The 18,101-nt window shown below is 32.9% G+C and overlaps 1 protein-coding gene across 9 annotated transcripts in view; it reads right to left on the reverse strand.

Moving 5' to 3' along the window:
* Positions 1–18,101, reverse strand: part of RFX3 (regulatory factor X3) — a 295,708-nt gene that overhangs the window by 62,913 nt on the left and 214,694 nt on the right. For all 9 annotated transcript variants that reach the window (XM_032291035.1, XM_032291029.1, XM_032291028.1 and 6 more), the window contains 2 exons: positions 11,268–11,449; positions 6,655–6,774 (listed from right to left, as the gene is read on the reverse strand). In XM_032291035.1, coding sequence (XP_032146926.1) covers positions 6,655–6,774; positions 11,268–11,449 — 302 coding nt within the window. The remainder of the gene's footprint in view (positions 1–6,654; positions 6,775–11,267; positions 11,450–18,101) is intronic.

The raw sequence follows: 18,101 nt of genomic DNA on the forward strand, positions 1-18,101 counted from the left end.
GAATAAATTGAAATACTGAGCTCAGAACAACGGCAGGAGGCTAGAATTTTCTACTGAAATTTTGTAATCTTCTTTGGAAAAAACTGTCCCATAAAGTCTTTAGATGACTTGATATCTGAAATGAACTAAGTGGTATACACACTAATGGATCAGAAGAAAATAGTAAATATGAAGAGTTCCATTCTTTTAGAATAGTAACTACCTTTGAAGTCACACTGAATATATTGATAATACATTTAAATTATTTTTATCATCAACCCTATTGGTTAATGATAGGTATTCCATCTCTTCAATTCTTGTTAGTGGCTCTGTGAGTATTTGTCTCTTCATTAGCTTTACATCTATAATTGGGCAAGAAGAAGTGGAAAAAATTAAATTGAAATGGGGTATACGTTAACTGCAGCAGGTAAAGGAGGAGGTGGAAGCTGCTGGTGAAAATCGGAGTTGTGGGTCATTCACTCATTTAACAAATATTTAGAGAGCACTGACAATGTGCTTAGAGCTCTCCCAGGTGCTGAGGATGCAGTGCTGAAAGAGATAGACATGATTCTCTGATCTCATGAATTTCTGCATTGAGTCCTCTAAGCATACGTGGTTTATGGTTAGCTAAATAGAACTGATATATTCTTGCTACAAGTATGCATGACACTTCTTTTATCTACGGTTGGCCCCTTCTCTTATCCTTTCCCACCTTCTTTATTTAGAGAATGACAATCTGGCTCCATCGGATGCCAAAAGATAAATGACAACAACAACAACAGCAACAAAAGGCATCTGAGGCTTGCTCTAGGAAAAAAAAATTAGTGAGCTTCTTGAATACAGCAAAATTAAGGGTCCCTCAGTTTCCTTATCAGTAAATAACAATATAATTGCCAAATGAGATTTTGCATGTAATATGTTTACTGAAAAACATTTTAAATGTTCAATAAATACTACTCATGAGAGCAAGTGGTGACTGTTATTATTAACAAACTTTACATGAATTACTACAGTTTGGTAGTTATTGAGTTGTGATCATTTATGTTTCTCCTCTTTTCAATGGGAAAGGTGATCATTAAATCAGGGACTAGTGCAGTGGCATAGTGAACATTAAATATCTTAATGCCAACATTCCTTAGTTGTCTCCAAAAGCCAAATACGCAGGCACAATTATTTTCTCACTAAAGACTCCTGCCTCCTTCAGCTGCTTCAGATCTATTTACCAGCTCTAGGTGCTTAACTCTGTAATGATCCCAGGGAATTAATGTGTAGGAAAGGAATCATAAACTATTAACATCAATCAAAGTTAGAAACTACTAGCCTAGAGGTATAGAGAAATGGAAGCCCAACCTGACCAATTGCTAGGCTTCCTTCTCCTCCAAAACACTAAATATTCCTTAAGAAAGATATTTTTCTTTAGTGCTTACTGCATAATAATGATCCCAATAATAATTATCTAACACTTGAACATTTCCAGTTATTGCAAAAACTTTCAGATAGTTTATTTCACTTGAACTTTAAAATCATCTGTGAAATAGTCTATTAAGAATTTCTATTTTGTAGATGAAGAAACTGAGACCCAGTGAGGTTAAGTCATACATTCTGTAGAAGTGTCCATGTAGCCTGCACTCAAAGCCCATTTTCCAATTCCAAACACAGGGTTCGTTTAACTAGTCTATGAACTCTATATTAAGAAAGGCCATCTAATGATAAAAGTTCTTAAAATTCCTTTCTCACTCCTAAAAGAACGCGCATGCTTTTACATCTATCTATAGCCAAAGCAAAAGTAGCTTTGCTGTACCACGTTTCCAAATGACCTCTTCTTAGTGATATTCTTATTTCACATTCTGTGAAAGAAAGGTTTACAGAATTCTTCTTAGTAATATTCTTATTTCACATTCTGTGAAAGAAAGGTTCATTCTTTCAAATAATTTAATTGCTGTGAAGAGACCACGCAAAGAGGCAGGAGGTGGCACATTTCCTCAGTTACTTGAAACACAATCATTAAAATGTGATTTCTCCCTTTATTTCAGATGCAAATATTTGGGGGGTGTGTGTGTGTGTGTGTGTGTGTGTGTGTGTGTGTGTGTGTGTTTGTTTGTCTGTGTCTCTGCTTGGGTTATCTTACCTCTTTGAGGGTGGAATTCTCCTGAGAATAAAGACAAGAGTTCTAATCCTGGTTGCTATATGACTGTGAATAAGTTATTTAACCTTATGCACTTCAGGTTTCTCATCAAGAAGATGAGGTGGACTAGGTAATCTTTCTTCCATTTCTAACATTCTATGATTCTGTGTTATATCTTCTAGATGTAATTGACAGATTCTGCATGCAAATAACAATTGATAAGTATTTGTTGAAGAAATGGTAAATGGTTATTTAATATTTTGAGAATGGCTACTGGGATTAAACACAGCCAAGCACATTATCAAAAGCATTTGGCTTTTACTACTGGAATCTGGAAAAATACCTAAAATCCACGTGCCAACACTTTCTACATACTTCTTTTTTTTTTTTTTTTTGAGACGGAGTTTTGCTGTTGTTGCCCAGGCTGGAGTGCAATGGCACGATCTCGGCTCACCGCAACCTCCGCCTCCTGGGTTCAAGCAATTCTCCGGCCTCAGCCTCCCGAGTAGCTGGGACTACAGGCATGCACCATCATGCCCAGCTAATTTTTGTATTTTTAGTAGAGACGAGGTTTCACCTTGTTGACCAGGATGGTCTCGATCTCTTGACCTCGTGATCCACCCACCTCGGCCTCCCAAAGTGTTGGGATTACAGGCTTGAGCCACCGCGCCCGGCCTTCTACATACTTCTTTTATGTATTGAAACTAAACTGCAGCAAACATTTTTACTTAGTTTGGAGAGATGGAAATTACTGATCTCCTTTTTGCTCTATAATAACCTTATTTATTATCCAAATTAGGGTAAACAAATTAGTCCACGAGTGAATTTTGTCAAAAACTGAAGACTACCTCATATCAGTGCAAAAACATTATTTTCATATGAAGTATTTTCAATAGAAGGTTTTCCGTCTCCTTAACCATGATATTTTACCTCTCCTTGATTGCCTATAATGCCATAAACATGCAAAGCAGTTACTACATTGTGTTAGACTACATTTTAGTCACTAGAGTGATATTTGAAGGATTTACTGGAGTACGTAGGTCCATGTGCCCCTCCATTGAGTGTCCACAAACTGCTGTATTGAGTAACTTTAAAGTAAATAGAAGACGCTGTCTACTTTTATTTCTTCTTGCCAGCTGTCATAGTTCATAACTGCCTGTGAATCAAGGGGGCTCTAATCTCCTTTATTTTAGGTAAAATGGTTTGAGAATGGCTTTATCTTTTCAACTAAGTGAAACTGTAGGCTCTGTGACAACTGCTTTCCAATCAGAAGTTGTTTACATTTATGTTCAGACTCATGACTATGTTCCATACAGTGGTATTGCTGGGAATCGGGTTCATAGATAAATGGAGATTTCCTCTACCACCTTATCAAACCTTCAAGTGACACTTTATATAAAAAAGCTCAAGAAATTGTGAGCTACATAAAAACAATACTCATTATTATCACTTGAGTATAATTCCAAATTCATGAGAATAATGTAAAAATTGAGCTCTAAAACTTAAATTTAAAGAACAAAATAATCACTGTATACACTTGCATTTCTTCACTATAAGAACATATAAAACATAAATTTACATTATAAAAGATAAGCACACATGGATGCATTCAATAAACTTTGAAGTACTCAAATAATGTGAATATTTTGAAATATCTGTTATTTTATACTTAAAACATTTCACATGTCATTTGTATTTTTACAAGAGACTGGCAATCCCTTTATATAAATTTTACTACACTCAGTAGAATCATTTGAATTCTGAAATCATTCCAAAAAGTTAAGCCATAAATTAAATTATTAAAAAGTTATTTTTCCATTGTTTTCAACAAATACTCTTAAATTAGACTATGTCCACACCCATGAAAAGAAACTCCTTCTCTCCTGTCTAAATGATTCTGTACAATAGGGTAACTGGTTTCAGTTAAGGCTTATCAATGTTGCCAGTGGACAGATTCCTTCAGAGAGACAACAGAAGACCCCTGCTGCCCTAAAGAGAGGCCCATGCAATTGGCAACACTAACGCTGCAATCAGCAAGACACCATTTCAAGAACTGTCTATAATCCTAAACATGCATCATTTAAAAAAAAAAAACCAACAAATTAAAGGAAGTTTCAGTATTTCTTTGGTTCTTTCATATTCTTACTTCATAAGAAATAAGAATTAAACCTAATTTATTAATACTACTGAGATTTTTGTATCATTTCTTAAATACTTCCATCTTTTATCTGTTTCCAAACTCAAGTACCACTGTACTGAGAATGCTGGGGTTTTTATGGCTTACTAATCTTTATAGAATATGTTTCGTGAGAAGACCACAGAAAGTCCTGGGCCTTGCTTATGTAACTCAGGTTTTTTATAAAGAATGTTCCTTGAAGGCTTCTAATTCTATGAAAGGTTGCTAGAATTCCTTGCAGTTAAATCACAGGAAACTCCTTGCAGTCAAATCATAGGCTTCAACTGTCTTCGGTACAATTTATTAAGTTTTTGTTCATATTTAAGTTTGAGTATATGTTATTTATGAAGCAAACCTTCTTCTTCTTGATATCATCATCATCTCCACTATGCAGTGCTGCTATGCATTAGTGTAGAAATCACACCAGAAAGTAAAGGCTATCAGTGCTGCCATTAACAGATACAAAAAACAATCATAACTCAAAACAGTAACAATTTACTGCAATTCACACAAACGCTATCTCCAACTCTATAAGGTACTATTCTATAATTTATTTTATTTTTTTTTCAGAGCCCCTCTTATTTCTCACTGGCTATACATCAAAAAATAAGAATCAGCAATTAAAAAAATAAGATTGAGAATCTGTATTAAAAAAATCTAAAATCTTTAAGATACCTTTTATATAATAGCCAATCTTGAACTGAGTCTTCAGTCTGGAACACTTACACTAGAAATTATGACTGTGTTATAGAACCACTTAACAAGTATCCTTACCTCCAGTCTCTTTCCATTAAATATGTCTTGCCCAAAATCAAAAAGTCATCTCTCTAGAAAAAATCAAAGTTTCATTGTTTTGCTTCAAAGCCTTACATAGCTTCAAAGCTATGTTCTGCACAAAGAACAAACTTATCAGCTTTATATACAAGCAAATCCCTTAATATATGATCCAAACTACTTTTAAGATCTCATCTCCCACTAAACTACTCAACCACTCCTTGATTCTTCTTCCATAATACCAACCTAACTAAATAAATCATGGACCATTTACCAAAGACATCATGGACTTCAGCCCTAGGTGTATTTTCCATCTACTTCAATATTTTTCTTTTTTATGACTACTCTAAGTTCCTACTCAAATAGCATTTTTTTCTAGAAACTTCCCAATCTCCCCTTCTCCCAGAGTTTGCTGAAAATTCCTCTGTGTTGTGATAGTTCCTTGATCAAAGTTTTATTTTAGCACTTCCTAGACTGCATTCCATTTTTTTTCAATTCCCCATGTGCCTCCCCTTCTAATTTCTAAACTCTTCACACATAGGAACTGTGTCTTATCTCTGCATGCAGGGCCTAACACACAGTACAGACTCAATCAATATTGGCTGACTAAATAGTATACAATTACTGTGTGATATATTCTTTTCTCTGACATTATCTTAGAGTTAATGCTCCTGACTGAACTAGCATGAATGGGGAGATTGGCCAAGGCAACTAATCACTACAGATCAATACATTGGGACCTATGCAGAGGCCTCCTTTCTCTATCTGATTCTGCATGCTCACTTGAAAAGAAAAATTATAATTGCCGTCATGGTTGAGCTATGCTGGCAAAGAGGAAAGGATTTTTTTTTTTAATTTACTCTAAATTGTGACGTAAGTCACATGGGACTAGAAGGCCCCTGGCTATGCAACTTTATTACAGGCTTGTGCAAAGCATTTAATGTCTCTGGAACTCATCTGAAAAACAGAGGCTCTTAATGCTTTGATGGCCACAAGGTTGTAAGGCCAGACTAGACTGACATATCTTTCAATTCTAAGATCTATGATTCTATTCATCCATCCATCCATCCAACCATCCATATGTCCACCCATCATCCATCATCCATCCATTCATTCAGGAATGCTTGAGATCTCTTAGAACTCTAATATCAGCAATTCTATATCTATGAAAGTTGGATTCAAAGCAAATGTAAGATGTCCCAAACATTCTGCAAGAATTCATACTGTGTCAAAAAGAATGACTGAGGGATGTGCAGAATAGCAAGTCAGAAGCTCATGAATACTGAAACAAATTTCTCCATGTGGTATTTGCTTGGGTATGCTCCATATGTTTTGTGTTTCATTTCCCTGTCTCAACAGTTTGGAATGTCACACTTAACTTAAAAGGGGTCAAATACGCTGACTGATAAGTAATTTTTAAAAATTTGGAAAACAGGCAGGATTATTGAAATTCTAAATCATATTTAAGAACTATCCATAGTGAAAGTATGCCAATAATAAGAACATTCTTTTGTACTTAGGTATTTGTTCAGAAAAAAGGAGACCCAAACAACTAAGAAATACATAGCTTGGACATATCAACGATAACTCCAAAGTCTACCTTTGTTTCTGTTGCATGGGTTGTTGTCTCATAGCCATATACTGCATGTCTTCTTGCAGACGATTAAGAGGGGAATCTGGCTTGACACGAATCCCATAGTAGTGGTACTTGGAGTTTCCTCTTCATTAGTGAACAATAAACATTAGAAACAAAAGTCAGTCAACCTAACATTAATGACATGGGATGTCAATTAAACTTTACACTTGGAAAAATTTCGTAAAAGCAGTATATTAATGTTACATATTTATGATATACCTGTTCTGCATACTTTTATGTTTTCATGGTGATAAAATTGGAAGAATCAAAATAAGATTCTAAATCAATCAGCTGAAGGACCTACTAAAAATATTTGTTTATAAACTTTCACTTAAATATTAGTCAAATAGTCCATTTGTTTCATACAAATTACACTTCATTTTCTAATTTCTATTTTAACTTTAATTGAGAAGGGTAATGACAGGAAAAACGTTTTTGGCCAGTAAAAATTAGTTAATAGGATAACAGGCCAATAAAAATTAGTCAATGGAATACATATTTATTGTAAAGTGTGTATAAAGAATAAAAAAAAAAATCTTAATTCCACTTTCCCGAATAAGTTCAACATTTTTCTTTTTATTTCAGTGATGATGAAGTAAGATAATTTTGTTTGTTATAAAATGTAGTAGTGAAGACTTATTTAATATTCTGAAACATAAAAACAAAGTAAGCCTTAAATATATTGATTTTGAAACACATTTTATTAGTTTCTGTTTTTATGGATTTGTATCAGCTTTGCAGGCTAAAAAAGATGTGTCACACGGACATGGGGAAATTTCTCTGTGAAAATGGCAAACTCCCACCTGGAATAAAAATGTCATAATTTCCCCATGTTCGCTATTAGAAATGATAAAGTTTTGCTCTGAATGGAATTTGCAAATTCTTGCAAAAATATCATTTTAAATATGTAAATTTTTGCAAGGAGAAAACAGTAGTTTTTCACAAGTCTATATATAGCAATACATCAGTGCTTTTTCCAATTTTTTTTTCCATTTACAAAAAGAAATGCAAGAAGAGTGTGGATTAAATATTTTTTTACAAAAATAGAGCAGAATTGTACTTCCAAGATTTAAAAACATATTAAATGAACCTTATATATATTTGAAAAGACATTAAAATTATATTATATAAATAATACTGCTAGTTAAAAAAAAAAAAAAGCAGGGCATCCAAACACCTACATGCTTTCAGCACAGTAAAGCAGATAGAAGAACGTGATGCCCATAAAGAAAGGCCTTCCACCTGCAGAGGTTGTTTCTTGTCTCAAAATCCACTGCAGAACAGTGCAATAAGCAAAATAAAAAATACCACATACCTAATCTGTGGCATTGTTCTGTACAAACTGGAGGAGAGTAGGGAGTAGAGGTAGGGTAGGAAGCAGGAGGCATTACTTACAAGACAAAACTACAGAAGAAAATGATGTCTCTCTTGATACCTCAAACAGATGGGGTGCCTAGTTTCTTTTTGGTTCCCTACAAATTAGCATTTTAGTTGGGTTGGGAGGGAGAGGTTCTTTTTATTTCACTGGGAATGGTTGGGGGAGAGAAACAAAAACAAAACAGTCCTTGCTGAGTTTCCTCCATGGTCTTCTTTACACAAACTTAATTTGGAGATGGGATCTAACAAAAGGTACCTATTTATTTGCCTTTGTTTAAAACAGTGATTTGATTTACTTTTTGTGTACTTAGGTCCAAACACTTTAGAAAGGATCTGTTTCTGGTTTTAGTGGTTTCACCAGATTATTTTATTAATGGACAATATTAATAACACTTCTACATATAGTTCGCTTTTCTTTAAAAAGAGTATTTGATTTAGTTTGCCTCATGATTTATCTTAATTTTCCTTCTGTTCCTTGGATTGGGAGTAGAATGTAAATGCTAAACAGTTTCTATGGTAGAAAGAATGTCTAGTACCTCACTCCTACCATTGTCAGTTTCTCTACATTAGAATTCTATCTTCATGACACTTCATTTGTTTAAACTTTCTCCACAGTACTTATTTTCTCCGTATTTTTCTAGGCTTTGCCTCACAAACCTAATTGCAAACACTACACACGATTTAAAAAAAATAGGAGACATAAATTGTTACATAGTGGGGAGTGGGAGGAACCCAGAACATCAGAAAGTAAAAGCTGCAGTATTGCAATATGTACTTACAGAGTATAGATTCTACGCATTCAGAAAACCAAACAACCCCAATTTTGTCCCTTTCTATTTTAAAGATGTGTTTCAAAGTTTGAATGGAGCCTCAAAATAGGACCCATTGAAGTCCCTTTCAGTAACAAAAGAAGCACAACAATACAGCTATTAGAATGTTGAATAAAGCCCAGAGTTTCAAAATATTGGCATGGCAAGTGTAACTACAGAGCCATCAGCTAGGAGATAGTAGGTTAGGTCCCCAAATAATGATTTCTGTGGTTCTGGGGAAAAAAAAAACAAAAAAAAAAACTATAGAAACAAAAAGCTTTTCTCAAGGGAATGAAAGCTATTCCTTTAGTGTGAATAACAATCATATTCTTCACTTTAAAATATACTATCTTTTGAAGTATAGAAAGAAGGAAATATATTTATGAAAGAGCTAAACCTTCAACAATGTAAAATGTATAATCACTTAAAATGCAACAGGAAAGCAATAATTCATGCTTTGAATACAATATGGACCTAGTAAATCTCATAAAATTGACACAGTGAAGGGTTTAGGACATGCTACCCCAAAATATGGCACCTTGGCATTTGAGGAAATAACAGAAGTGGGCCACAGAAACTAGAAAAAAATTCTCCTCACTGCTTCTCCTCTGAAGCAGGCCATAAAACCTAGCTTACTTTCCCCTGGAAACAGGTCATGAGACCCTCATTCCAGAGGGGTCCTCCTATACCTTGTAGAAAAAAAATGTTTCTATTTTTGAAGACACAGGGATGCAGAAAAATCTGAACAAACAGGCCCTGCTGGGCTGGGAGTGGTGGCTCACACCTGGAATCTCAGTACTTTGGGAGGCCAAGGCAGGCGGATCACCTGAAGTCAGGAGTTTGAGACCAGTCTGGCCAACATGGTGAAACCCCATCTCTACTAAAAATACAAAAATTCACTGGGTGTGGTGGGGGGGCTTCTATAATCCGGGCTACTTGGAGGCTGAGGCAGGGGAATTGCTTGAATCTGGGAGGTGGCGTTTGCAGTGAGCCAGTATCGGGCCACTGCACTCCAACCTGGGTGACACAGCGAGACTCCATCTCAAACAAAACAAAACAAAACAAAAACAAAAACAAAACAGGCCTTGCTGACTTTCCCTCAGATTAGAACCATTACATCATACCCCTTTCTGTCCAATCATGTTTCTCCAGAACTATCTACTTCATCAGACTGCATAAAATACATACAGTTCTCTCTGTTTCTTTGGGTCTTCATTTCTGAAGGCTCCCTGTCATGTAAAACTTTTATTAAACAAATTATATGCTTTTCTCTTGTTAATCTTTTGTTATAGGGGTCCTAGTCATGAGTTGTGTGATGAGTGAGAAAAAGATCAATCTTTTCTCCCCTGTAACACTTACTCCTTTTTTTGGTATATATTTTTAATAAAGTCAATTACTAAGGCTGTGTTTATTTTATTAAGATTGAAACTTTTTACTAGAATACTCTGAAGTTGTGCTTTATAGCTAATTAAGGATATATCACCTAATGTTATATAGTATAGTGTCTCTATTTTAACTTTTTATATGATTTCTATAAGATTCAGGAAATTAAAAACATTCATATCCTCTGTCCAGCTACTTATGATAATTTATAGAAATATGCAAAGACAAAAATGAAGCTCCACAGTTCTACGTATTCTTTTCATCGTATTTTGGTTACTGAAAACACTCATATTTATTTCCAAAGAAAGAAAAACCAGAAGCTTTTTCTTCATATTATTTCAGTTCAACTGAAGTATACAATCTTTTTACTTCCACACACATATGGTTTCACACTAAAAGCAGAAAAAAAAGTGGGAGCTAATAAGAGGTAAAATAGAACTAACATATCACTGAGGAATTTAAACAATATTTTGCAAGTTTACCAAAGGATTTTTAATTCGCCTCCAGAAATGAAATAAAAAACTTTTAGTTTCTTACTCTATCCGAACAGCGTTATTTATAAAGACAAATGAAATTTTGCAAGAGTCAAGAGATACATAGTTTTTCATTGACTATGTAACTTAACTCATCATCATTAGTATGATTTCTTTCAAAAAGGAATACAGTTGTGTGTGTGTGTGTGTGTGTGTGTGTGTGTGTATGTGTGTGTTTAAAGCACCATATACAAATCTAGCATTAACAGGTTGGTCTGCTAATTTCTATGTAGTTTGAGAATCAGCTCTTCTCAAAGCTTCACTCAGTTAATGTTTTAGACAACATATAATTCTGGCTTGGAAACAGTCACTGCATAATGTCCTTTCGTTTTCCTGGGGATGTTATAAACTGAGCTCATTCTATGTATTTCCTTATATATTCCCTGTAATCAAGTACTTTTGTTTAAACAAAATACTGAATTGCCCTAGTTTGAAAAAGAGAGATCAGTTTATGATATTATTTTTCAATACTAACCTAGTGCCCAATCTCCTGGTTCGTAGCCCCATAAAAATTGACCTTATTAATTTTCCAAAAGAGGCAGCATTGACTGGGTCCAGTTTGTGTTCCTGACAGTGTCGAAGGTAGTGGTTGTATAGAGTGCTTCTGGGAAGGCTCACTCCTTCTGCTGTCTCATAATTGTCCAACAGCCACTGGAGCTAGGGAAATAAGACACAGTAAACACAGATAAATCACATAATTTGCCAAAATTTCTACAAGACACTGCAAATGCAACATACAGAAATTCTTAGGAGTTCTTCATCAAGTCTTACGACAGAGTAAACTGCTGCAATTCAGAGGCTGGTAATCTGCCTTTGAAAACACTCAGAAACATTGTAAATAGTTGAACATCACTAAGGATCTCAGACAATATCCATTTCTTCAAATATTCAAGCACACGTAGCGACATACTAATTCTCCCTGTATTGATTGCAATTTTGGAAACAGACATCTCTTCAGGGAGTTCAAATAATCCCATTAACTGGTCGTAAGTATTGGAAATTTAACTACTACAGAGCAAAACATGCTACCAAGCCTGGCACCATGGTACATAGTATGTCTTTAGTGTTGACTTGTTCTAACACATGAACAGCAGGCTGCCTGGTATGAGTGTTTATATTCAAGTTATATTCATTTTTATAGAATTTTATTTATCTCAAATTACCACTAGATAATAACCACACTGTTTACCAGGACAGATTCTGAAAACAAAAAGGAAAAAATTCAGCGATTTCTTCTCTAAATGAAAATAAACTGACTAGACATTGGCAAAGAGTTTATACACAATGAAAAGGAAACATTTATTACAACCATTTGAATTTTTCTGCTTCAAAACTGTGTTTCTTCATAATTTTGGTAGTTGGTAATGCAATGCTTTTTCAGTCTATATTCACATTTTAGAGTTTTATGTTGTCCTGTGTACATTAAAAAAAAAATTTAAAGCACTGAATGTACAAGAAAATTTCAGAAAATTGAATCCAGGTCTATATTATTGAATTTCAACATTAGCAAAATTAAATTTTTTGTTCATTTATTTATTCATTAAGAGAACTGAAATAGACTTAAATGACTTTCTCAGGGTCACATATTGTATCAATGCCTGAGTCTGGTTTCCAATTCATATTTCCTGATTATTCCAGACCAATGTTTTGCAAAAAGCAATAAATATTTCACATTACTTGTCTCAACAAAATTTTCATGCCATATATAAGACAGGTATAATAAAGAACTGACATTTAACATACAATTCAAGTTAAATATAAATTATAGAAGCCAAATAATTCATTTATTGAGCACCAACCATGAGCCAGGTAATGTGCCAGGCATCTAGTGATGCAAAAATGAATGTGATCTCACACCTGTCCTCTAGAAATTTGCAATGAGATGCTAAAAATGATAATATGGACATGTAAATAAATTTAAAAATTCTCAATTCTTTTTAACATATTTTAAGAATTGCAATCAAACTTAGAACCTGAATTTTCAGACTTTTAATTTTAAAATTTATTAAAATATTTTCAGAATTATTGATTTTAGTCATGACAACTGAATTTCCAAAAGCCACTTTAATGTCAAATATTCCTACATGATGTTTATGTAATTAAACTTATGTCATTAAACCCATATTGACTGTTGGCTTAGAAAATATAGCTACCAAAGCTACAAGATGAACCAGAGTACTTTTAAAAATAAAATTCAGAGTTTGATTAGAAAGACTTGAAGTACTTTACAGGGCACATATGCAAATGAATATGAACGTTTAAACATACATAGTACCTCTTTACATATTCAAGACTGACCTATAAAAGTTTAAAAAGATGACACAAAATAAACATTCATTTTTACAATGACATAAAAGTATTACAGGCCAAAAGAATTCTTTTGATATGAATCATCTCTAACCTGATTGTCAGTAAAGAAGTTTTCCACAGGTGCTTAAACATGATTTCTGAGTATTCTAAATGACACATAGAATAGGTTTACTACACATATTCATTTAGTGTAAAAGAGATAAGGCAGCCTGATGGCGAAATTAAGTTACTAAGGTTCAAGTTAGTATTTTGTCTATAACAGTGGGAAAGCATGTCTCTTTAGTGGGTTTTCTTTTTTTAAATTTTAAGATTTGAGTATAGCTGAGGGAGACTACATATAAAATGCAGCAATAAAAACCTGATTCATATATTTCATTCACATGCTTTGGTAAAATGATTGATTAGGAAGCACTTGAGTAATGTTATGGCAGTCCTAGTGAGCCGTATTGTACAACAGTGCTGGTTCTCGTTTTGTGTACACATAGTAGACAGAGCAAGGGTTGACCACCTTCTATTGGCAGTCTTAATATATTAAAAAAAGGCATATAGGTTCTTGATATCAAGGACTATAAAGAAAACACCAAGGAAAAAAATGATGGAAAGGCAAACATAAAAAATGTAAATACTTTTTGAAAAACAGTAGTATTTTTCAACTAAACTAATGAAGGTTCCACATCCACAAACATGGAACACAGATTATGTGTAAGTTAAAAATGCCGAAGATATGTTTGTATGTATATCTACGTATCCTCATAAAATTACGCATATTGTCAAAGGTATAATATTATGATTTCTTCTGAGTCAAGAAATCAATATTGCTTCCTTTGCTAATGAACAGAAGACATACTACGTAGAAAAATCTTAAAGGGCATTTTTTTCCAGAAATGGAATTAGTCAATTTTATAATATGAACTTTATAACCAAAAGTATACAAATAATAAAAACAGAGCTAATGTAATTTTAATCTGATAAAAGCAAATGAAAATAATTTTAATTAACCAGATACAAATAAAACATTTTTAAAACTGCCCTACTTGTGTACTAGTCTTCTTGCAACATTTAATTACTTAAAAATGAAGATAAATATATACAAATGAGAGCTTATTTTTCATGATCATAGAAATTATCTTGTAGGCTAAAAGTTTTACTATAAAATTTGAAAAAGAAAATCTAATAATAGAATATTTGAATACTGTGATAAATTACCTTTTATAAAAGAAAAGCTAGTATAAATATTAAAGTTTAACATAAAATATTTTGAGTCCAATGGTGTATTCATACATCTGTATATGTAAATACACCATTGGACTCAAATGGCACATCTACATATATATATATATATATATATATATGTTAGGCATATAGGTTCTTGATATCAAGGACTGATTTTATATATATATATATATATATATAAATGTACACATATATTAATCAGACCACTCCTAATAAAGAAAACTTTTCATACAAATAGTGAGATAATTATAGCAAATGCTGGCACAAACTACTTAGAAGCCTAAATGATATTACTTATATCCCAACTGAATAATTTACAGGAAGTGAAATTTTTACTGGATTGGCTATGCGGGCCTCTGAAATGGTTAGGCAAGTCAAAAAATTTGCACTGTTTTATAAACTGTTCTTCATATATAGTTTACATTCCTAAACTGCAGAAAATCTGTTTAAATTCTTTATTTCTAAACTAGTTTTTAAAAATTAGTTTATTATATATATACATATACATGTATATTTATATAAATCACTGGTTAGTTTTTAAAATGGTACAAGAACAGGTATTTTGGTGACTATTACTTTGACAGCAGCAAAGCTATGTTTTGTTTCCTACCCCTTATATGCAGAAGGAGGAACAGTATTCCTTGCCAGAAGCCTGGAGAGCTCATTGAGACAGCAGAAGGAAGTCAAGTGGAGGTAAAAGCCCTGAAAGGATGGAGATAGGGCTTTGCTGTAGCCCTGCAGGTCCCAGCTAGGAAGAATGCCAACAACTGCCCCATCTCAGGCTGTAACTCCTAGAAATTCACTGTATTAATATAAATTAATTTTAAAGGACCCACCAGATAAGAGTTTGAGATGTGGCTGGGGATTATAATCTCCATCCTATATGCCAGTATTTAACTTTTACATTTTGACACAGTGATGAAATTATAAATCAGACATTTGAGTCTAAAACACAGCATAAGAAAGCATTACTCTGATTGCAAGAGAAACTTGGCAGTTAAGTTTCCATATAAGTTTAAGTGCAACCTAAAGGCACAGGTTCCATGAGCTACCCAGAGGAAGTTAATGCCTGTTATATATTGTTTCCTTGGGTTTTGTCTTTAATACAATATATTTGGACATTAGTATTCCCCAATCTTAACATCCAATAATTTAGAAATAAATTATTATTATTTCTTTTGCTTTTTCGTAAAATGTCTTGTAAAATGTTTGTTAACTTTTATGATTTCAAAGTCTATAAAATACCATAGGAACTTTTAACCTTTATCTTTAAAACTTGATTTTTCTAATAATGAACTAATATACACTCATTTATCCGTGGAAACCAAGATAACTACATCTTTCAACCATTGTATGTAATCTGTGTTAATCAAGATAGATTAAAGATGAATGGTTTCTATTTTTCCCAAAGGGAAATCCTGATTGACAAATAAAAATAAATAAATACTGCACTGCCAATTAACATCTAAATGTAACATTTGGAATTTTTTCCCAGATGGATTATTATCCATCAGGATTCATTTTAAGTTCAGTTTACTAATGATATGCATTTTAACAGGTCTTATTTCTGTAATAACTTATATTTACAATACAGCAAAGTCAAGGAAAAGTGAGTAAAAAACAAGGTTTTGCTTTGAGCTGAATATATTTTGGTAGTTACAACCAGAAAAGAACATGAAATAGTTATTTGCTGTATTGTGAAAAGTATGTACATAAAATAGATGGTTAGAGCTTTTCATAAACTTTAAATGGAATTTTAAAGAAATGTACAACCTTAAATTTTATGTGATTATTGGGGACAATTAACAACATTTCTGAATTCAAATTTACAATCTAAAATAAGCAGTTTGTAAACAGTGAACACATTACAACCATAAAATACTAATTTATATTCATTAACACTGAGAAAATGTATAAAATAAACAAGTCTGCAATGAAAAGGATTAGATATTCTAACTTGATTTAGGCAGACTATCCATCACAAACCTATAGCATCTTCATATACGAAAAAATTAGAAACAAAAATATTTAAATAAAAAATTATTAGACTAACAGAATTCTGTAAAGCCAAATCTAATGTACCATTCTAAAATACAAAGAGACAAACAATGTCACTCTTGCCCAGGACGTTTTAAAAGATTAGATTGTTTAGAGAGAAAAACGGTTATTTACTCTTAAACTGAAGGCTGCCTGTAGAGAAATGATAAGCGTGACCACATATTCTTTACTCAGATGGTATACCAGAAAAAGACCACCCAACAATGTTCAAATATATACCTACTTGAAGCAAACTTGAAAACAAAGGAAACAATACAATGAATATATCAGTCTCCAAATAAATGTACATGATTGGCAAAGGCATCAGAGAATTCCAACATAATGAAGGTGACATAAGGCCTGTCCCCTTCTATTGTTTCTTTTTATTCATTCAGCAAATATTTAGTGAGTATCTACTATGTACCAGGCCCTGTTCTAGCCACTAGGGATGCCTTGGTGAATAAAACATACAAAAATCCTTACTCTCTTGCAACTGTATTTTGCAATAAATATTTGCTAATTGCCTTCCTTGATGAATTCTATAGAGAAAACTAATTTTTAAAGAATTCCGACATAGTTGAAAAGCTTCAAACAAATCAACAAATACATTTTTAAAATATATAAAAAATGTGTTCTTATACCTCCATTATTGTTCATAAAAATATTAAGATGAATAACTGAAGTTAAATTTAAAATTAAACATATATTTTATTAAAGTATACATGTCAAGTAAAAATGAACTCTGAGTATCAAAGCACAACGTGGAAGGCTGAAAGCTGAAAAGGGTAACTAGAAGCTTCATTTTTTTTCTATGTCCATGCACATTTCTGACTAAAAGGGAGAACAATTTCACTTGCTATTTCCAAAGCATAAATGTCAGTTGATCATCACCCCTCCTACACACACAGCCTAGTAGTATACAGGAAATCAGCCTTTGATACAACCACAGACTCATACCAACATAGCAGGAATATACGTCTGAAACATAAAAGAGTGACATACTAAATACCAATTTTCAGAAAGAAAAAAATGTATATTTCTTAAATTGTTTCAAAAGAAAGGGCCAGAATATATACTATTATCTTTAAGCTTATATATATAATTTTTCACCAAAATTATAGGCATTCTCCAAGTTGGGTAACCTGGTTTTGTTTTCCATGATACTTTCCTTTGAAAAAGAAACAAGACAAAATACCCCATCTAAAAACAAATGTGTAAGAACATGAGGAGGTATTTAACAATATTTTGGGATATAAAAATTAAAACATTATTAAAAGCACAGTGAAAACATTTTTTACAAGTAAAAGTTTTAGGTTTATTAAAAAACTTTCATTTGGGTGATCTAATTTTGAGCTTTTCAGTTATAAAATATGAAAAAGATGTCATAATACTTTATCCTTAAATTTAAGAACAAATTGTCAGTTGTGGGAGAAAAGTCTAATTCTTACTAAAATGTCACTAATTTTAAGGCAGCAGACGATCTATCTAAAAAGAATTTAAATCATGGGTCTATTTACTTTTTTCCATATATTTAGAAATCATCTTAACAAAACAAATTTTTAATTAGCATTTTCACTGGTTTCCCAAATGTGAACAGTAGGTAAAAATGTTTATAATTTCACAAAACTATCATCACCCTTCTTACACTTACCAGTGTCACAGTGATATCTGCATCTGACAACAGGGAACAGCTTCAGGAAATAGTAACGGTAATTCTGTTTAATCTCAA

Source organism: Sapajus apella, unplaced genomic scaffold (genome assembly GCF_009761245.1).
Source record: "Sapajus apella isolate SASKATOON/1434 unplaced genomic scaffold, GSC_monkey_1.0 scaffold24, whole genome shotgun sequence".
In the NCBI taxonomy this organism is placed as follows: domain Eukaryota; kingdom Metazoa; phylum Chordata; class Mammalia; order Primates; family Cebidae; genus Sapajus; species Sapajus apella.